The 23,349-nt window shown below is 36.3% G+C and overlaps 1 protein-coding gene and 1 long non-coding RNA gene across 16 annotated transcripts in view; one reads left to right on the top strand and one right to left on the bottom strand.

The window, feature by feature from the left end:
• Positions 1 to 13,655, bottom strand: part of cfap20dc (CFAP20 domain containing) — a 57,105-nt gene extending 43,450 nt beyond the window's left edge. For 7 of the 15 annotated variants that reach the window (XM_087255643.1, XM_087255648.1, XM_087255645.1 and 4 more), the window contains exons 1-6: positions 13,289 to 13,641; positions 12,447 to 12,540; positions 10,101 to 10,173; positions 9,696 to 9,810; positions 7,829 to 7,982; positions 6,344 to 6,481 (exon numbers count right to left, since the gene is read on the bottom strand). In XM_087255643.1, the coding sequence (XP_087111769.1) occupies positions 6,344 to 6,481; positions 7,829 to 7,982; positions 9,696 to 9,810; positions 10,101 to 10,173; positions 12,447 to 12,540; positions 13,289 to 13,309 (595 nt within the window). In that variant the 5' untranslated portion in view covers positions 13,310 to 13,641. 15 annotated transcript variants of the gene reach the window in all.
• Positions 13,656 to 19,924: 6,269 nt separating this feature from the next.
• Positions 19,925 to 23,349, top strand: part of LOC147836463 (uncharacterized) — a 92,795-nt gene continuing 89,370 nt past the window's right edge. The window contains exon 1 of the long non-coding RNA XR_015494146.1: positions 19,925 to 20,049. This is a non-coding gene — a long non-coding RNA (uncharacterized LOC147836463). The remainder of the gene's footprint in view (positions 20,050 to 23,349) is intronic.

Raw genomic sequence — 23,349 nt, 5'->3', positions numbered from 1 at the left:
CACAGCCAGGGAAACTCTCAAATGCTTTCAGAGAAAGAAAATCAAGCTGTAGAATGGCCCAGCCAATCACCTGACTTGAATTCAATAGAAAATACAAAATAAAGATCAGATTTGATAGACAAGATCCTCAGAACCATCAAGATTTTTACACTCTGTTGAAAAACTCACACCTGAGCAATGTATGAGCCTACACTCTCAAAACAGCCTTTTATATAAAGTATTAAATATGTTTTAGTATTTCAGTACTTTCTACTTGTGTAGTTCCATTGTTATTACACATAACCCATTTTTCAGATTGTTTTTGGTCTTTTTTTTTTTTTTTGTATTGTTTGGGTTTTTACCAAAATCTGGTTCAATTTCATGTCAACAGCGCCTTTAGAAATATTGTTTCCAGGAAAAAAAAATGATGTGTTCAACACTTATTTTCCCTGCTGTATTTTATACAAAAGTTCTTTCTGGTGCTCAAATCGGACTGAGAGTCCTGTACACTGTGCAACATTCTAGGTCACAAAAAAGCAATCTTTCAACTTCTTCACTGAATCAATTTATGGAATTATTTATTTTATAAGCCAGGCATTACATTAAAATGCATCAGGAGATAGGCGAACATACATGAATAGTTTGCTTTTGTAACGTCCTTAACTTTAAAATAAGTCAAGCAGGATTTCTATTCAGAGGTAAAGTTTGTTGTGGCCCAATTCAAAGTGCCAAACAAAGCGATTAAGTGTTAAATCACTCAAGCAATATCATTTGAATTTAGACTAACAATATCACGACATTCTCTATTACAAAGCGACTGCTTTCAAATTCATAATCCTTGCAATCATGAGGCCCTTGCCATCTGTTGGTTTGGAACTGGCATATTTTCAATTGTTATTTAGCGCGATGCCGCAAGATGAAGCAGTGTTAAGGTCATGGCAACCTGGAAACAAAACACAAAATACTGCCATTTGTCATTTCAGTATAACAGCCAGCTCAGGATCCAAGGCTGAAAGCTACAGTTTCATACACACACACACAGTGTTTTGATACACTGTTGCTAGGTGATGAAACCGAGGATAAAAAAATGATTAATTTAGAATGAGACACTGCGTCTTTTGGTGCAATATGTGCATATGTAGAAACATTTATGTGATCTCATTACCGTCCAACACTTCTTGTTAGTGATTGACCTCTTCTTTGTATTTATATATCGCTAGGACAATGTTTGAGTGTTTTTTGGTGAAGCTTACAGTGAGATGACAGCAGTCTGGCACTATGAGATGAGGCCAACAGATGTCTGGATAAATAAAAAGCGTAAGAACAGCTATGAAGGTCTCACTGGGCTGGCACGGTGGACAGGTATGTGACTAAAGAGAGATGATTAGAGCTCTCTTGGCAAGAGGTGTCTCTTGTCAGCAAACTAACAGACAGCAAATAGCAGGAGACTTGTGCTGAGGGGTCTGACCTTCTGTTTAGCAAAGAACTGGAGAAAAGCACTGAACTTTATGACTCTGTTCAGTTAGACACTCAAAAAGAATTGTAAGACTATTAATAGAAATCAATGTCGAAGAGTAAAGCAGTTGAATTTGGAGTGTGGTGCATTTATAGTCTGTGATAATATCGCAATTGTTCTTTATAGAAAATGGTAAAAAACATCTCAAAGTAGAATGCAGTTAGGATGAACCTATAATTTAAGATATAGGATACACTTTTTCCTCTTGTATCCACCAGGCACTTTGTTAGAAACACTACTATGTTTTTGTTTATACAGATATCTCTGTTATATATTTTATGCTTTTACAGTTGGGGAAGTAAGTACTCGACATGTCATCATTTTTCTCAGAAAACATATTTAGGTGCCGTTTACTTGCAATTTTGAAAACATCCAAAAAAATTAATACATGCAAAGAAAACAAATCTAAATAGTTTACAAATCAAGTTGTGTGTAATTGTCAAGATAACCAGCGATCATTCTCCAGAGATCGCTGGTTCTCACACAGTATCCATGGACTACACTTCCGCCTTCTCTTGGACTACATATTCATACATGCTCTCCGTTCACACTCACACATGCTCACTCATGTAGACTGATTACATTCTCACCACCTGAGCCTTGTCAGAGACTGATTGCACTCATTACTTAAGCCACTCATTCACCTTTCCAGTGGGCCGAGTCTTGTTTGCTATCAGTGACATTACAACGTGTTTCTCCTTGTCTTGTTTCCCGTGTTTAGACCTTAGCCTTGTTTATCCGTTATACGTATTCGAGCGTTTTTTGTTTTCACGGATCCGCGAAAGGCCGCTGTGCGCGCTTCTTCGCATCTCGGGCGTCTCTCGGGAGCGTGCGCCGTTCGCGCCCGCGCTGTTCTCGCGCGAAAGAACCGACCCGGCCACCCTCCTCCTCCTCCTCCTTCTTCCCTAAACCCGAGCGACGGTTTGCAAAAGCCGTTCAGAAAAAAAGAAAAAAAAGCAAAAGCCCTCGTCTTCGATTATGACCAAATTTTCGGATCCCGCCGCGTTCCTGCCCTTATTTTTCGGATTCCGTTTTTCGTCTTACCTGATTTCTGGAACCGCTGTTCCCCGGACTTGATCCCGGTCGTCGTCCCCTCGGCCGGCTCCTCCTCCGGGGCCTCCGCTCCGCCGATGCAACGCTGTAAGCTAAGCGGACAAACTGGTTGCATCGGGAAAGCCCTCCACTCGGAGGCGAGCCGTCGGCCGCCGAGCGCGAAGAGGAGGAGCTGAGTGGCGCCACACCAAAAAAAAAACTAAAAACTAAACGTGTCCGTACGTACCTCCGGCCACGTAAATTGCGGTCTCCAGAAACGTCCACGGGGCTATGTTTCCAGAATGAGCTTGGGTTGGATTTGACCATTGCTTGCTTGACATTGAATAAACCTGCATATTGGATCTTACCTCCAGTTGTGTGTGTCACCCCCGTCGTTACAGTAATAAAATGAAATGACACAGGAAAACAGTTTTGAACAAATGACAAAAGGGAGCTATAAAAGGGCAGTGAAAGCCCAGACAGCAGCTAAAATCTCCCAGTAGTTTTTCAGCAACTCTCTGCCCTTCGTCAGTGTATATTCATATTAGCTGCTTCAGTCCAACACCTACATTATCATGATGATTAAGATAAAACCATAGTGGACATTTCAGCAAGACAATGATCCAAAACAGTCAAGGAAACTCTCAAATTGTTTCAGAGAAAGAAAATCAAGCTGTAGAATGGCCCACCCAATCACCTGATTTGAGTCCAATAGAGAATACAAATAAAGACCAGTTTGGAAAGACAAAACCCACAGAACCATGAAGTTTTTACTCTCTGTTGAAGTCTGTGGAAACACTCACACCTGAGCAATGCATGTAATTTCATTCTACATATGAGAGACATCTTTAGGCTGCCATAGACAGTCTTTGAATATTTTAATATTTGCTTTTAGTTTCTATTGCATAACTTCTATTTCTCCACAATTTATATTCTACTGTTATTATTATATATTTTTTGTTATTATTTTAAGGCCATGAGTGGTTGTGTAAGCATTTCACTGCATATCATACTGTGTATCACTCTGTATGTCACAAATAAAAGTTGAATTTGATTTATGAAAGTCATTTTCTTTTAAATATTGTGATATGATATATAGTTGTAATATGGGAAATATAGGAGTGTGTAGTAGTATCATGACACAAAAGTGTGGCATTTTCCCCAAATATCAGAGCAAATTTGATTGTATACAACAGTTCAACAAGTAATATTAATATCAGGCAAGTTATTATATATCATAGACACATCTACTTTTCTGTATCGCTAATGATAATACTTCCAAACAAAGCCAGAGCATACCATTTGTGTGTCCCACCACTGCTGTGCTTCGTTTACACAATTAATGATTAGAGTCATTTGAGTCAACGATTCAGTGATTCAGTCATGTAAACAAACGATTCAATAAATCACTTATTAAAAAAGAGATTTCATGCATTACTAAACTATCACAATAAAAACACATTGTGGCGAGGGGGCGTGGCCGAGAGCCGTGGGAACGGGGTGAGGCCATCGCGTAAGTGGATACACGTGCGGTGCGCACCTGCCTCGGATCCCACGGAAGGAGCTCTGGACAATAAAGGGAGGACCGATGGCAGAGGAAGCCGAGAGAGGACCGGGCCCGGGCATATTGTTTTACTTTTGCTTTCAGTTTGACGGCAGTCTCAGCGAGGAGCTGCCGTCCGTTTGTTTTGGTTTAAATGGCAGTCTCCGTGAGGAGCTACCGTCATTATTATTAATAAATATTTTAAACCTGCGTCGGTTCTCCGCCTCCTTTTTCCCGGCGGCCAAAGGGCCGTAAACTTCATTACAGTGATGCCCGGGCCCGGTCCTCTCTCGGCTTCCTCTGCCATCGGTCCTCCCTTTATTGTCCAGAGCTCCTTCTGTGGGATCCGAGGCAGGTGCGCACCGCACGTGTATCCACTTACGCGGTGGCCTCACCCCGTTCCCACGGCTCTCGGCCACGCCCCCTCGCCACATACCCCCATCTCCCATCACAGGCCTGGGGCACCCCGTGGCTGTGCATACTCCGGGGGGGGGGGGGTTTGGCGCCACAGCACCCGCGAGACCTATATGGGCCGAGAGAAAAGGAGATGGAAAAAAGGAGGAAAGACAGAGTAGACCGAGAAAGGGGACAGAGGAAAAAAAAAATTGGGGTTCGGTTCTCCAGACACGCTGCCACTCGGTCCTCCAGCTGAGAGATGCGACGACGTGCTGGGAGCCCTGTGGAGGAATCTATCCACCCGTCCGTCTTCTGGCGTCCGGCGGCGGTTCTCCTTCCTGGCTGGCGGCATTTCTGGTCTCCTGCTCCGCTCCCGCTTCGGTGGATGGATGCAGGCTCTGGCATCATGGCGGATCGCGGCGACTCCCCCGGGTTCTGTGGGATGGCTCCCTTCAGCTCTTTCCCTTCCGGTGGTGAGCCCCGCGTCCCCTGGTCCTCCCCATGCTGGGAGACGGCAGCAGGCAGATCCTTTCCTCGCCAGCCTCAGGCCGCCCCGGCACTCTGGGCAGACGAACGGGTTTCTCCCCCACTCGGGTTAACTCCCGAACACTCGCCCCCTCTCTCAGCGGCGAGGGCATCTGGACAACGCATCCCTCCTTCTCCCGGGCTTCGGCACCACTGTAATGAAGTTTACGGCCCTTTGGCCGCCGGGAAAAAGGAGGCGGAGAACCGACGCAGGTTTAAAATATTTATTAATAATAATGACGGCAGCTCCTCACGGAGACTGCCATTTAAACCAAAACAAACGGACGGCAGCTCCTCGCGGAGACTGCCATCAAACTGAAAGCAAAAGTAAAACAATATGCTCGGGCCCGGTCCTCTCTCGGCTTCCTCTGCCATCGGTCCTCCCTTTATTGTCCAGAGCTCCTTCCTTGGGATCCGAGGCAGGTGCGCACCGCACGTGTATCCACTTACGCGGTGGCCTCACCCCGTTCCCACGGCTCTCGGCCACGCCCCCTCGCCACACACATAATAATAGAAATTCACAAAAATACAGATATATTATGTTTTGTCATTATTAATTACTGCCCTCATTTGCATACTAAATATTTGAAAACCTGTCATAAATCCAAACACTAATATATTTACTTTTGCTATTTATTTATTTATTTATTTATTTATTTATTTATTTATTTATTTATTTATTTTTATTTATTAATTCGTTTGTTTTGGTTATTTATGCATTTATTTGTTGTGATTGTGGTTGTTGAATAAATGAATTTAGACAATCTTTGTACCATAAACTCTAGTTGATGAATATAATTTGGGATCATCGCTATTAAAGGTGACGCAGTGGCGCAGTAGGTAGTGCTGTCGCCTCACAGCAAGAAGGTCGCTGGTTTGAGCCTCGGTTGGGTCAGTTGGCATTTCTGTGTGGAGTTTGCATGTTCTCCCTGTGTCCGCGTGGGTTTCCTCCGGGTGTTCTGGTTTCCCCCACAGTCCAAAGACATGCCGTAACGGTGAATTGGATAAGCTAAATTGTCCATAGTGTATGAGTGTGAATGAGTGTGTATGGATGTTTCCCAGAGATGGGTTGCAGCTGGAAGGGTAACTGCTGTGTAAAACAAATGCTGGATAAGTTGGCGGTTCATTCTGCTGTGGTGACCGTAGATTAATAAAGGGACTAAGCCGAAACATGGTAAAGTACAATTTAACTTCACGTTCTCAAGATTTTTGCCTATGGTAAAGTGCAATAATTATGTAATTTCTCAAATAACTGAGGATTTTTAGTCAACAAAAACTTTTACACAGGACTGAAGACTAAACTCAAAAGACTAAAAAAAAAAAAGAAATGGAATACTAGAATGTGAACTGACCGGTCTCTCCATTTGAAGATCCACTTTTTCCATCAGTTTGTCCCAGAGTTTTCATGTTCACCAGTTGGCTGACATGCTGAACTTCACAAGGAAACTGGCAGCTCCTGGGAATCTCTTCTTTTGGACCAGTTCTTATTTCTAAAATATAAAAAGTACAATGTTTTCAGGCAACGAAAAAGAGTGTCAGGAAGGTGCTTCACCAAGTCAAGAAACTTCTAGGCTAAAATGTCAAAAATAAAATATTGAGGCACCTTCTGTGAATTGTTGATCTACTTCAACATGGGGTCAGTGAAAGTAGGTGCTTAACTTTCAGACTTTCAACCAGGGTCAAACAAAATATTATATAAGCTTTTGTGTTCGATGTGAAGTTTGTTGTCAGTGTTTTTACAGTTAAACAGTATATAATACAGTACAAATAAATATTAGATAACTTTCTAAGATAAGAATTTACAAAAATGATATCATCAATACTAAACATATATTATTTTATAACATAATATAAATACATTCTTTAAATATGATATTATATGATATTATGTTATTTTAATATTAAGTGTTTTAAATGGATTGTTCTTTTTCATATTGCTTATTATTTAGCTTATTATTTGTTTTGTTTTTATAAAGCAATTATTTTTTTCAATAAGCAATAATATATATAAATTATAAAAAATATATACAATAACTACCATTTTGGCTGAGCTTGATAAATGCAGTCAATATTACAGTCTGAGCAAATGTAATGGGATTTTTGCATTTATCATGCTGCAGCAAATGATTTTATTTCTTAGGAATCCCAGTTCATAAAAAAATTATTATTCTTTTTTTTATAACAGGAGCAATATCACACAGTCATATGTTTGCACACAAAATGTAGGGCACTGCTAAACATTACATTTATGGTAATACAAAAAAATATGGCAAAATCCTGATTTTTTTTTTTTTCATTTAGTAACTACAGGTTTGAATGGCTGAGCTTGACAAATGCAGTCAATAATACAATCTTTGAGAAAATGAAATGAGATTTTTTCATTTACCATGCTGCAGAAAATGACTTTCTTTCTAAGGAGTAACAATTTTATGGATTTATTAATTTATTTCTGCATTTCTAAAGGGAGAAAATCATGCAGTAACAGGTTTGCACACAAAATGTGGGACACGGCTAAACATTAGGTTGGTTGTAATACAAAATTATTATTTTTTAAAACACAATTTTATGGATTTGCTGATTACATTTTTTTTTTAATAAAAGCACAATCACAAAGTAACAGTTTGCATAAAAAGTAGGCTGCAGCCAAATATTATGTTTCTAATATTAGATCATAGTTTATCTAACAAATCTAATTACCTCACTAAAAACAAGCCTCTAATGCTCTAATTAAAGTAATGGGAGACTAAAGTGTACCCTATTCATGAAAAGTACCATTTTATGTAGAATACTTATTTTAAAAAGTGGCCCAAACATTGCAGGACCAATTTTCCCCTAACCTCCATCTGTGAAGTCTGCAGGTTCATTCTTCATGGTGAAGATGCGGCGAACTTTACAGCAGGCAGAGATGATGATGCCATCCAGAGACAAGAAGCGCGTCCCTCTGAATATCACAGCGGTGAGCGAGTCCAGATCGATACACAGATTACACCACTGCACACAGAAACTACTACCTTATCACACCTTAACAACAAAAGTTTTGGCTTATTTTTGTGGTCATTTCACAAAGTATGTCTCCGAGCTGCTCATATGCAGACTACATACTGTACAGAGGAGATCAAAAAAGAGAAAAATTCATAAACAGAAATAATAATATCTTCATCATTCCAAATTTGATTTTTTTAGTTGGGACTTACTATGCTAAGTGTTTTATAAAATAACAAAATAAAAAAAAATTATAATAAAATTAAATTAAAAAAATATTTATAAAAATATATATATTTATATATACAGTTGATATATATACAGTGATTTTTCTTTTCTATTTAAAATATTAATTAATTTTTCCAATAATATTGTTTCTTCTGAAAGTCATAATTGTTTTATTTTGTCTAAAATAAAAGCAGTTTTTAATTTTTTAAAGCCATTTTAAGGTCAATATTATTAACCCACTTAAGCATTTTTTTTTCAATTGTCTATACCAGAACAGAACACTGTTATAAAACGATTTGCCTTATCACCTAACTTGCCTAATTAACCTAGTTAAACCTTTAAACTGCACTTTAGGCTGAATACTATAGTGTGCTGGAAATTATCTGGTAACATATTATTTACTGTCATCATAGCAAAAAATATGGCAAAAAAAAAAGAAATCAGTTATTAGAGATTATTAAAACTATTATGTTCAGAAATGTGTTGAAAAAAATCTTTCGGTTAAAAGGAAAATGGAGGAAAAATATCCTGGGTGCTATTAATTCAGGAGGGCTAATAATTCTGACTTCAACTGTATAAATATTTTATAATATTTATAAAACAGTAAGGACTGTAAAACAAACAAAATGTACAACTAAAATTCAATTAAATTCAATTCATCTTTATTTGTATAGCGCTTTTACTATGTAGATTGTGTCAAAGCAGCTTCACATAAATGGTCATAGTAACTGGATCAGGGTAGTTCAGTTTTTACTGTTTAAGTTCAGTTCAGTTTAGCTCAGTTCAGTGTGGTTTGAAATCATTACTGAGAGTCCAAACACTGAAGAGCAAATTCATAAATTATATGAATGTTAGCTGCAAGCAGCAATTAAGGGTTCAGAATTACCAAAGCACTCCAGAGACAGATTACAACTGAAATTTCTGAAGGTTATAGCAGTTACAGACATCAATAGTCTCTACCAAGGTAGTGAATCAGCTTCATTTGTCCACTCCAGCACTTATATGTCCCAGAATACGATGCGATTGTGATGTCACAACATTGTATTTCCCAATTGCTCAAGGGGTTGGGGCATTCCATTTATAAACATTCAGATATTTGCCAGCAGTGGACACTTATGTGACGTAATCAATGGCGTACATCTGAGGGGACAAGATGGAGGGAAGTTAGAGGGTGAAGGCCCTAAACAATTGGACTGGAACGCAGCCTAGTCTCTCACAGATATCACTAGTCTCTTACAAGGCATCACTAATCTCTCACACACATCCAGATATTTTCATTAAGGTTCATATCAGGACTCTGAAATGCCATTTCAATATTTCAATGTTTTCAGCTTTAAGAAACTGCTTTACACATTTTACTGTGTGACAGGGTTCATTGCCCTGCATAAAAAAAAAAATGAATGTCTGATTGGGTGATGAACCTAGTGAAGGAACCATATGCAGGTGTTTCTCTGATTTTGATCTCCACTGTTGTTGATGTTCATCTAGACTTACAGTATCGCGGTTGTGGCATGTTAGAGGTATTCTCGCATGCAAAGGAGTTGCAGAGAGCTCTTTATGAACAGTCGACAAGTAGAGTCTCCTCTTTAGATGCTCCTCATCAGTCACTCTAGAAGACAGCATTGAAAAGATAACTAAAAGCTTTCTCTATGAAGCAGACAGAAAGATTTTTAACCATGTTCTTGAATATGTGTGTATGTGTAGAGGAAGGTGTAGGAGTGGCATCTGCATGCGTGAACGTGTGAATTAATTCACCCTCTATGGTAATAAATTCTCTACACTTTCTCTGAATGTCAACTACGCTATAGCAGCTCATCAAGATTTCAGTAGCTTGAGGTCGGATGGAAACTTTTAACAATGAGGCTAATTTAAATTAATTAAAACAATGGTGGCACTTACAGAAACTCAGCTGAAAAGTCTTTTCCCAATGGTATGTTGACCTGTAGAATCAGAAACTTCTGAATCAGACCAACTGTAGGAACAAAAAGCATGAGATTAGAGGATGCGAAAGAGATATACAGACATCAGACATCTATAAATCTACATAAACAGACATCTATAAATGGTGATTAGTCCATCAATCTACATCCAGCAACATGTTTTTGTGATTGATTAATCAATTGGATTTGTCTTTATATACATATTCTTTTTGGCTTGGTCCCTTTAATAATCTGGGGTCCCCACAGTGGAATGAACTGCCAATGTATCCAGCATTTGTCACGGTCGGTGAGGGGAAAAGGAGCGAGGACTCAAGTGCAACGAAACAATGGGTATTTATTAATAATAAAAATAAAAATAAAAGGCAAAACAAAACTACCCCGAAGGGGAAAACATGAATACAAAGGCAAAAACAAACTTGACAGGGCTGGCAGGGCTGGCAGGACTGGCAGGACAAGACAGGGCTGGACACAACAAGACAGGAAACTAGCAACGACGAACTGACCAAGGACTGAAAACATGAGGGGGATTATAAAGCAAAAAAGTAAATTGAAACACAGGTGAACACAATTAACTAAATATGGGTTAACAAGGAGGGTGGGACTAGACAATAGACGGGAGAGCGCATGACACAGAGAGACAATACAAGCCATGCGCTCACATAACACAACACTGAAGCACACGACAAAAGCACGTGACCAATGTAAACACCGAGCCATGTGCTTTGACAAAAGACGCAAGACACGAGCACACGATGAATGAAAACACTCACCATGCGCTCACATATGCAGCATGCATGCTTCATCCCAGCGCCGACCAAAACCGAAACCAACAAGACTGAGACGCTGGGAATGAAACACCATGCTGCTGACAGACGAAAACACAAACACGAGTACAAGAGCGCACGCGTCTGAGGGACGCAGAGCGCGCGCGCGTCCGCGTCAAGCAGGAGCGCGCACACTCTACGTACACCCACGACGGCGCGCGCTCACACAGAGACAGAAACAGGACCAGACATGAGAAGTGTCAAAGCTCTGCCACCAAAACAAGAATTTTCAAGACCAAAGTGGCAGAACCCTGACAGCATTTGTATTATGCAATGGATGCCCTTTCAGTTACAACTGATCTCTGGGAAACATCCATATATACTCATTCACACACATACACTACGGACATTTTAGTCTACCCAATTCACTTGTACCGCATATTTTTGGACTGTGAGGGAAACCGGAGCATGCGGAGGAAACCCACACAAACGCAGGGAGAACATGCAAACTCCACACAGAAATACCAACTGACCCAGCTAAGGCTCGAACCACATATACATACGCACACAATTGCAATCAGAATTATTAAACCCTCTTTGAATAGTTTTTCTCTTTTAAATATTTCGCATTATTATCATTAAATGATGTTTAACAAGGGAAATTTTCACAGTATGTCTGATAATATTTTTTCTTCAGGAGAAAGTCTTATAAGTATATTGTTTTTTTAATAACTAACAAAAAATATAATTTTAATATTTGAAATATAGATTGTAGCTACAAATTTTACTTCAAGATAATTTACTTTAAGATCCTCCGTATTTTTAGATGTCTGTATTTAGCTTCTTATGTTTTAGAATTTTATTTTAATTCACTTATTTGTTCAATTAAGGTCGATTTTTGGTCATTCTATGGAATCATTGCTCTCCGCACAGTTCTATTAATGAACACTTCTTTGAATTTGCGCATGCTCATGTTGGTATCAGATTTGAGAGTATCGAGCCAAGGAGTTCTGGGGCGGACTTTTAATTAACAGGTTCAGTTCTTCGTGATTAACCTTTCATTCATAATAATATCTATAATATATTCTGTAAAATAACAGAAACGGTACTTTTAGTTTACTAATAATTTACAACACCAACCCAGACAATATATCGCCATTAATAAGGTCAATACAAGTCACTTTTTTTTTACTTTTCAACTTCAACAAAAGATTATGGTTTTATAATGCAATTCAAAAGCATTAAAAAAACACAAATTAATTTACAGATTTTTTTTACAATGTTGATTATTGCAGTAACACAAATAACCAACTATAAAAGTGCTAATAATATGTGTTTGGTAGTTGTGTTTATGCATAAAGTTTTGTTAAAAAATCTAAAATAGTAATAGTTCTGTTTAATGTCCTCTTTAAAACCTTTGTCCAAGGTAAAGGTTTCTTATATGTTAAAACATTGTAATGGACCCGCAGATGACATTGAAGAACCTCGAAGCCCAAGAGCCCTGTGATGTGTCTGATTTATTCTGTTTAAACAGCACTCACGAGTCATCTTGCTGTCCTTAGGTAACTGCATCTTGTGTGTTTGACTGTTGCCTTCAAGACTGTACACGAAACCCTTCACTTCTTTATCAAACACCTGTTAAAGTACAGAAAATAATCAATAAAAAGTAATATTCCTCCTTTTCAGAAGGCTGATGGATTTCTGCAGATTCTTTATTGTCGAAGATACAAGCAATATACTGGATGCTTTTGTGGCATTGGTTTAGTGCTGCTTCTTGTGTTATCTTATATAAAATGAAGACCATTCTCCAATTCACTCTGAGATTATTTACAGGAGAGACTCTGCCACGCAAACAACATCTGTATGAAATGATGCCTTTTTTCCTCCAGTGAATACTCTTCTTTTCTTTTCTTTTTATGAAGGCCAACTTTAGGGATATGCCTTAGAGTCTTGCAAAAATAAATAACTAAATAAATTTCACCATTATTTCTCAGGAAAAAAAGGATACACTTCACAGAACACATGTTGACTTTTTTTAAACTGCTTTTTAAGGTAGAGTAAAATATGCACAGCAAATATAATTGCATTGACATTTATGTCGAAATATTTTGTATTTATTTTCTGACCAGTTGAAAACTATTTCCTTTTTTCATTAATGCAAAAAGCTGTCATTACTGAAACACACATACTTTAGTTATTGAAGGTTTCCGGCCATATAGTTTCCATTTTGCCACAGGATCTTTTCCTTGTGCACTGAAGATGTCAACCGTGAGACCACCCTACACACACGCACGCACGCGCGCGCGCACGCACACACACAATGAAAACACCGAAAAGAAGAAGTGCCTGTTAATGAATGTGTTCTGTGCTTACTTTAGCCTACCTGGTAATCGTTCCTGAACATGCTTCAAAAGATTTAGATTGAATAGTGAAGGTCACTTTATTTCTGTCGTATTCAGATCGAGCAAAAGATGATTCATAGCCACTGTTGCACACAATGACGGTTATACAAACCACATCAGCTATTATTTGCTGCATGGACGAGCGCAAAGCATTTTAACCACGTTCATCCAGCAATACGAACATCAGTCGTCTATGTTAGGTCTGTAGAGTCTTGAAGAAGTTGTAAAAGCGCTTCTTTACTTACTAATTTAGACAGATAGTTAACGTTAGCTGGTTAGCTAGAGAGAAAAAACACAAGCAAGTGCAGCGGCAGGTCGTTTCTATGGCAACGGGACGCTATAACTGTGGCGACAGTCTGTTTCAGGCTGTGCTAACCTGTAATGCTGGTATGAAGAAGAATATTATAAGAATAAGATTCAAAGCACGTCGTATAATTGTTTTTATGAGTTTATATTTCATTGTTACACATAATTAATTTTTAAGATTACTTTTTATTTACTCTATTTACATGACTATACAGGACACACATTACAGCTATGGAAAACAAATACCACTTAAATATGGTCAGATTCTCTGGATTTGTTTATTCTGTAAACTACTTATGGCATTTCTTTGTTTTTGCATTAAGGTGCTTGTTTACAACATTTATAACTTATTCACAACAAAATGTCAATGTTTTCACTGACCAATTGTAATAATGATAAATAATAATGCTAATTTGGAAGAATTGTTTACAGAACTTTGCATGATTAAACTGTTAACACTGTTGCAGTGCTCAGCATAATTGAGTACACCCCATTTTGAAAATGAATATTTTATCAATTTCTCAGTAATATAGGCAGTGTTTTTTGGTGCACAAAAACAAAATCGATTTATTAAACATATTTATTAATTAAAATAATATTTTAGTCATATTTAGAAATTGAAAGATAATTCAATTAAATTCAAGGAAACAATTATAAAATATATTACAACCTGCACAATTTTAACTAAATATTTTTTTTTTTTTTGCATCTCTTAATTTTTTCTCTTTCTTAAAATAAGTATGTAGTATTTTCCTATAACAACATATATGATTTTGGACTGTAATCATAAGTTTAATTTTGTTAGATAAGCTCCAGATTTTGCTTCAGTATACTGACTAATCTTTATAGTCTCAAATATTATAGCTTTGTATTAAAAATATGAATTTAAAAGATTTGTGAGGGGTGTACTTATATGCTGAGCACTGTATAATATTACCACATGTAGAAAGAAGCTGATTCAGTTTTTTACATATAAACCTTTAGGCTACAACTTCCATCTTTTATTTATTTTGTTGCATTTAAATATTTCTACTATATTTTTTTCACCAGAAGTCTGAATTGGCTTTTAGATTACAGACTGTTATCACACCTACAAAACAGTCTGGTAATCTTCTGTAAGCAAACGAAAGAAATGTACACATTTACAGTGACATAGCAGGAAATTACTTTTTTTTTTCTTCAATATGCTATATTGCATTTAATGAAATTATACTACACACACATTAACCATGAATATGCACTAACATTCAGCATCATGATGTACATTATATACATATATTTAATAAATATATATGAAGACCTACAAATTTGTATTTTTTAAATCATTATTACAAATTTTTACAACAAACAAACATGTGTTTTAATACATTTATAACCGTGTGTGTATTTTCGTCATGCTTTTTAGAAACGCACTAAACTAAAACCCCACTAAATTTTGCGATCTATAATCCATAATAATAACTCCTGGATAGCAGTCCCACAACATTCTGTCACTCGATTACACTCGAATACCCTGTCAGCAGGGGTGTTGCTAGACATAAAGCTCTACTGGGGCACAGTTCCCCCTCAAAAATAAATTCATTAATAAAAAAAGAAAATATATCTATAATATAAATAATTCTATATCTTTTATAAAAAATTATATATATATATATATATATATATATATATATATATATATATATATATATATATATATATATTATGTATATATATATATATATGTATATGTATAAAAATAAAAACATACACACACACAACTAAATAACAGTATTGTTATTATATAACTATTATTCTAAATAAATAACAGAAATGAATCCTTAATGTAACTGAAAAACAATCTAAAGACACAATTAGAGTGATGCTATGATAATTTAAGAAATTTTTTACATAAATATTAATTTCATTTAAATAAAATTCTCTAGACAATTCTATAGAATACAAAAATATGTTTCATAAAATAATCTGTTGTTTGTTTTCTTTGACCCCCTCCCTGAATCATCATCCCTCCTGTTTCCTTCATACAAAAACTCTATCAGGAGCCATGCTTATTCTAAATAAGATCACCATCATATTATTTAAACTTTGTTTTGTCGACTTGCAAAACTCACTGCATGCAGACACCTCCACATAAAAGACTGTTACGCCGGTTTCACAATTAACACATGAATATGACTCTGGTGTAAATGCAGAGTACAGTTACGATCTCATTGCCAAATTATATCATTATGATAACATAATATATGCCTTCAGTGATTTCCTGAAGATAAACATTAAAAAATAACGTAACTGTAATAACTACAGCAGTGACGGTGGTCAATATCATCTTTTGTTTTTCTCGGCCGTCAATATCATATGAAGCAAGAGATCGCGATGATGACGTGTGCAGGTGTTGTTGTGCTGTCCCATTTCTTAGGGTTAAATTTTGAAGCCCTTCCCCTTCTCACTCTGTTTCAAAGACCAAGGTGAAGGGGTATACAAATAGAATTAGGATTATGTGTAATATAATAATGCCTCTCGTACATTGCCTTAATATGTTTTGGGAGAAGCCTGTCATTTCCAGTAAAATAAAAATGAATTGCTGTTTGACTAAAAGTATATGTAACTTGAACTTTATATAACTTTAGGAATTCAACAAAGTCAAAAAAAAAAGAAAAATAAATAAACAGATAATTATTTAGATAAACAAACAAATACAAGTTGGACTGCAAAACAAACGAAATGGCTCCAACTCAAGGTCAAAAAGCTGTGTACTCCCAGTCAGCCACACCTCCAACCAGCCACCTTCCTATTTATAGACCTTTTGACCTGCAGGGAGTACAAACTTTTAGAAAAAGAAAAAAAAAAGAAAAGACAATCAATTAATCAATCAATAAAGAAAGAAAGAAAGAAAGAAAGAAAGGATTAGCCATAATATAAATAGCTCCTTTAGGTATATCACATTTGTAAAGTTAAACCAAATGGGACACCACAACATAAAACCATATAGCCTGATCTTGGGCTTTCCATGGTATCGTGACCTTTGCTTACTGTTTAATTAATGGGATTTCATATGAAGCAGCTGTCATGGTTAATCAGCCCCTTTTCACTTTTGCAGAATGTCTTGAACGTGAAGACAGAAAGTACTGTATTCTGGAGAATTTTGAATGACAGTGCAATTGCGACAGTTAAAAAAAGCATCTTCCCCTAAAAATCTTTCAACACCTTCGACTCTTCTTCGACTGCTTAAAGTACATTGTGAATCATTCATCATTGTTGAATGCTGAATGTCAGATGCATGCCTTCTGGTAAGTCAAAGATTAAACTTTCAGCATTTTACCCCATGACTCCACACCAACAGAGAATTAGTATTCATAGTGCAACATGCGGAAAAAAAAAAGAAATGCTATCTGTTGGGTTTCTAGCCATGATAATTTGGAGAGAGAGAAGCGTGTCTTGCATTTGTGTGTGACAAAGGTTTAACTACTTTGAGCAGATGGTAGCTCTTTACATGCATTTCAATACTAATGATGCAGCAACTGCAAACTGCTTCCCAAATTGGATTTTGGAAGGTTTTTAATAAGTCTATTACTAAGCAATGTAAATTAAGGCCATTGTCACTGAAGGTCAAATATGTAATTTGATGGCAGCTTAGAACATACCTGAATAGACTGACACAATCAATAAGCTAACAACACTATTCAGAACCACAAAGGGTGCCGCTTTATAATGAATGCAGGCAATCTGTTGAATATTGAAAATTATTACCCCAGTTTTCTCTAATCCCCACGGCAATAGGCGACCACTGAGCTGTCGTTTCATATCTAAAAGAAATGCCTTTTTTAGCGCCTTGGATGCAAGCAGACATTTACATCATCTTCTGTCTTAATACATTTGCACTGTTCGTATTAACATTTTCATTGGGCTCATAGTAAAGCACACACCTATAATTGCTATCGTTGCCTGTGTTAATTCACTGCATATGAAATAAACACCTGTGCGCTGACTGAATTATCACTTTGTTTTGGTGGAGATGTGTTTATATAATGTTGAGTTTTGTGTTCTGTAATGAATTTCTGCAAGTATTACTCAAATAATGACTTAAAAATGGCATTTTACCCAATGCACTTAATAAAGTGATTTTTAATATAAACTGCTGGAAGAGAAAAATGTCTACTATGCAAAAGTCTTTCAGTTTCTATTATTATCAATATATACTATAGAAAAGTGCATGCCAATACCTCCGGAGAGCACTAATGCTGTATTTGCTGTATTCCATGGCTAATTTTAATCTTTTGATAAAGCTGAAATGCTTTTTATGGTTCTCTGAAGGATGGACTATCTCTATTGAGTTTATTACTGGTTAGAACTGTATGTATGTATCAATGTATTGTTTTCAGACAAGGCAATGATAACAAATTAACCCCGTATTTTGTATTCTTTTAAGCTGAATTGTCTGTTGCGATAGCATAATCAGGCCAGTATCCAGCCTGGTGAAATGGTGTTTTTTTCTCAAAAAGTGGACATTTTTTGCAGTAAATTTCTCCTCATTTTCTATTTAAAGTATTTAAAGTCTAAATACTGAATTTTAGTGACATTTTAAGCACTATTTATTCCTGGATTAGCTTGTCGGGTGGCCATCATAACCACACTTTTTGATGAAATATGAAATAGAAAAGTATAAACAGTACATAGTAAAGTTTAATTTTAATTTTTAACAATTATTTAATTATTTATTTGATTTTCCATATTGCTACATTTTATTCTATTCCTGTTTTAATTAAATTTTAATTGTTTATTAATTCAGCGTCGCAGTGGCACAGTTGGTAGTGCTGCCGCCACACAGCTAGAAGGTCGCTGGTTCGAGCCTTGGCTGGGTCATTTGGTGTATCTCTGTGGATTTTGCATGTTCTCCCTGCGTTCGCGTGGGTTTCCTCCGGGTGCTCCGGTTTCTCCCACAGTCCAAAGACATGGGGTACAGGTGAATTGGGTAAGCTAAATTGTTCGTAGTGTATGAGTGTGAATGAGTGTGTGTGGATGTGTCCCAGAGATGGGTTGCGACTGGAAGGGCATCTGTTGCATAAAATCGTGCTGGATAAGTTGACGGTTCATTCTGCTGTGGTGACCCCAGATTAATAAAGGGACAAAGCCGAAAAGAAAATGAATGAATGTTTGTTAATTGATTTCGGTGGCAAGGTGGCAAAAGAAATGGGGGAAAAAACCAAGCTTGATAGTAAAAAAAAAATGTTTTGTTAAAGCTTAGAAAAATATCACATATAAATGTATATAAAAAAAGAAAATGTATATATATATATATATGCTGATAGCCTAGTTAGTATTAAAATGAACTTTTATAAGCTTTAAAATTTACTTGTATTATTTTTTTTTTATTGGTCATTTTTTCTTTAAAGAATAAGATCCAAGATTTAGAATAAAAGTTAAAATGTTTTTTCTATTTAACAAGTAGGTCAGAAGAAAGATGACATCGCTGATTCTTCTCGGTCTTAAAGCCTTCTTCGATAAGTTATTTTCACTATTTTTTTGATGGCATAGCAGCAAAATACAACAAATGAGCTCATGCATGGGACAAATTCTGGACCTTTGTCAGTCAGGTTTGGGTCTTTTAAACCACCCGAATCCACCCTGGCTACAGGCCAGGTAAAATCTACCTAAATACATCTCTCAGAGTTCAGATGCATATGTCAACTATATAGCATTGACTTTAAAATATTGTTACTGCTCTAGAGAATGACTTTAGCAACCTTTGACTTATACATTTTAACATAATTTAACATAATTTTAGTGTCATGGAAATGTGACAGAAAACTCGAGATTTCTTTGTGTGGCAACAGCTTGAAATCTTTCCCAAGTATACATTTATCAGCCTTTTCCCCAAGTAAACCAATTATAGAGAAACAATTGTGCTGTAAAACTATTTCAGATTGTCCGTCCCTTGATGGTGTTATGTACAGTCTGCTCAATGCACATGTAAACAAGCTGCTAATAAACTGCAAATTATTCACTGACAGTAAGGCTCGACAGGGAAACAAGTCCCTTTGAACAATTAATCACTGTCTCATATTTCTGATTGAGGTGTGGAAGTTTCCTTTAATTAGCTAAGCTATGAAAATCTAAATACATATGTTCCTGACCTAAAAGTCTTTTGAGGTATATTTTTATATTTGTTTTAATAGGTATCCAGCTGGAATTATTTTACGTTTTTTAAAAAAAATTGTAGTATAGCAGGAAATAAATCAGTATTTTACATAACTAAAACAATAGGTGGCGACAAAAATGCCATTTAAAAAATAGGACTTTTAAGTAGGCCAGTTGATTCAACCAACCAACCGATTCGCTACCACCTATTCACTCCCAATAGACTCAGGAAGTAAACAGCAATTAGTGATTCGGTACATCAGTTATCCGCGTTGCTTTTGCTGGAGCAGATGTCTAAAATGTAAGGTATTTAATTAACATCTTGTTTTATTGATTTGTACTGTACTGTAGCAGTATTAAATGACATCACATACATGATTTAAACTGCCATCAAGTATCGACTCTTGCCTTCAGTGTTTGAATCTTTCGATGAATTTGTCCCTAAAATCCATCTGTCCATTGCTTTATCAACATATCACATTAAGTTATGAATGCAGTGCTATAATCGTTTAATGGTGAAGAGAAGACATTCTCAACTGAATGGAATAGTGGCATTTTAAGTAAGAGTATATCTGCTGATCTGATATTGTGTATAAGTGTTTGATCAGTATACAGTACCCACAAACTAGATATATAACTTACTGTGGTAATTTACCAACCAAAGCTTTAAAAATAAAAACTAAGGTATGTATTATATCTTAGATAAGATCATTAGATCATTTAAAATAAATTACATATACTGTAGTTTTCTACTGGGTATATCACACTATAAAACAGTTTAATGTGGTAAAAAACTAAAGTGTCCTACAGAATTTATAACTTTAGTCAATAATAGTATATGCTGTAGCATTCAAAGTGGTATGAAGGCTATAATATATAGCCTATGGTATAAAACATTGGACACAAAGTAATATTTCAAAGTTATATATGTTTTTTTAAGATAAGCTGAGAAAAATTGTATTTGCATGCTTTAGAACCATTTTATCAAACATTACATATTCAAATGGGCTATTTGCACAGCTAGTGTTTTTCAGCCAGATGTGATTATTTTCAATTTCATAAGGTTCCTTTTACAGCATCAATGTTGTAATGTAACTCAAATATAATTGGTTGAGTAGATTTAAGCATCCATTTGGCTGTTATAGCATAAAAACAGACAAAAGATCGTTTAAACCCAGCCGCCGTCACAAGCAGCAGGCTAGCGCCAAAATTCTATTTAAAATACTGGGGTCCCTACTGAAAAATCCAGCTTAAACCAGCCTAGGCTGGTTTTAGCTGGTCATCTGCCATCCTGACCAGCTAAGACCAGGCTGGAAATGGCTGGAAACCAGCCTGGAAATGGCCAAAACCCCTCTAAAACCAGCCTGGTCGACCAGCTAAAACCAGCCAACCAGCCTAGGCTGGTTTAAGCTGGATTTTTCTAGAGGGGTAAAATTAATTTCCATATTTTAAAGACATGGCGTGGAAAAAAGCTAATTTAATGCAGTGCTTCTTGTTTGGTCTGATATCCACTTTATATCGTATCTAGGCCAGGAAGTGAAGATCACTGTTTTTTAAAGAAATCAGATCCTAAATGCGGCGATTTTGTTTGGGATAACAATTAACCGGAAGCCCACGGGCTGGCTGACTGAATTTACAAGTCTGTGTGCATATACACCATTGTGATTGGAAAAACGAGGGGAGACAATTAACATTAGATTTAAAAAAAAAACTGTAAATAGATGTTAAGATTTGGGGTGAAAACATGAGGTTATTCTTTTGGTAGGTTATTATATTTATAAATGAGTCATTATTAGTTATTATTATTTTTTATATATTAAATAGCTTCATCAGTGACAAAATGCAGGGTAGACACTTTTATCTCAAAAATTATGTCTCAACTGGCAGATTTGCAAGCTCTCATTGCAATTCATTTCAGCACTTTTTTTTTATTTTTAATTCAGTTAAATGAAAATAGATAGAAAACATGCGACTGGCACGATAAAACAGTAAGAAGAACTGCAAAGTAGACTCTTTTTCTTCAGGTAGACCTACACAAGTGTTCAATAAAACACATTGCACCTCTTTATTTCAAATGCATGTGGTGAATGAGTAATCAGAATAGGAAATAAAGAATATAGAAACAAGATTGATTCATAATAAAATTAATTTCACATATTTGTGGGTGTAATTCAGTTGGAAGATGTTATAAAAGAAAACCAGTCCTGAAGCCTTCAGTAGTGCTAACTAGTAAGTTCTTTGACATCACATCTCTTCTGTTTCATCAAGCATACATTGTTCTTCTTCATCAAAAACGACCCAGATATGTCTAGATGTGTTAAAGTAGGGATGATAATCAGGATACTCTGTTTAATATGGCATGTGATTTGCTCATATTGATTTGTCTTTGTTCTAAATTCAGATTAAAAGCACGAGATAAAAGCTCATTTTTTTCCGGCGGTTAATGCTTCTTTGTGAAATTCCATTAATTTGTAATATGCTTATTCTTGGTTCTCTTTAAATAAACGCGAGCATGTGCTTGTAGGCTCACTGGTAAGGAAGCTGAGCGGATCTACTTTTCGGCAAATGTCAAAGGTTCAGTGGAGTGGAGTGAAACTCAGAGGCCAAAATACATTAGAGAGCTCTCGAAGCAATCTGCCTTGACATGCAATGTTAGTGGCCCTGCCACGAACTGTGACACATGTCATGGACATTGTTGCCCGCTGAGTGAGCGTGTGATATTTCTTTGTTGTGACAATACCATTACCACATGTCCAAAAGCATGAGCGGTGGAGAGGTTATGGAAAAGTGTTCTGATATTCCTATGAATGTCTTTTGCACCGCCTGAGGGAACGTGCTTCAAACTGATAGGTTACTAAATTTGAATTAAACCAGCCCAACAAATTGGAGCATGGAGTTTTATTTGTCAAGCATTGCTAAGGTGTGCTGAGCAGCTTTTAGCATGTTGCAATATGGTTGGCAGGGTGTTCTGGTTGCTAGGCAGTGCTTATGAGAATATTGACCTTATTCTGCAATGCGTAAGTGTGATCTTTTTTGCGATGATTATAGAACTTTTGTTTCAGTCGCCTATGAGAGAAATAAATAATATAAATCAGAAAGCGGTCAAACTACTTGCACTACAAACAAGTGTGTTCATGACTATACATAAAAAGTAGAGTAATATAATCAGAAAAAGAAACAGTTTGCAACATCAAGCAGCATAAGGAACTGATTTTAACAGCTAAAAATCAAAGAAAGTGATTCGGATCCTGGCACAAAAATCTGTGTGTTGCATGCAAATACGCTCTTCAAAATAAGGCTGATGGTGTAGAAGAGCTTATTTTACTATATGGAATTGAAAGGTTCTATGGAGCCGAACAATATATCAGATGAGCATTGATATTGCAATGTGCGTGTCCACAATAGTCACATCGCAGGATTAATATTTTTATAAAATAATAAAATATAAAGATATCATTTTGATATTATTGTATAATTTCATTTATGCAATGATGACCATGTTGTATTATGTTTGTTAAATTTTTGTATTTGAATAGTTAGTCTCCGCAGAAAACCATAAGGCACTGTTTTTAATTTTGCTCTGTCATATGATTGTAATAGA

Source organism: Danio rerio, chromosome 6 (genome assembly GCF_052040795.2).
Source record: "Danio rerio strain M-AB ecotype USA chromosome 6, GRCz13ab, whole genome shotgun sequence".
Classification (NCBI taxonomy): Eukaryota; Metazoa; Chordata; class Actinopteri; order Cypriniformes; family Danionidae; genus Danio; species Danio rerio.
The sequence above is the reverse complement of the archived record's forward strand: the minus strand, read 5'-3'. Positions and strand labels throughout refer to the sequence as shown.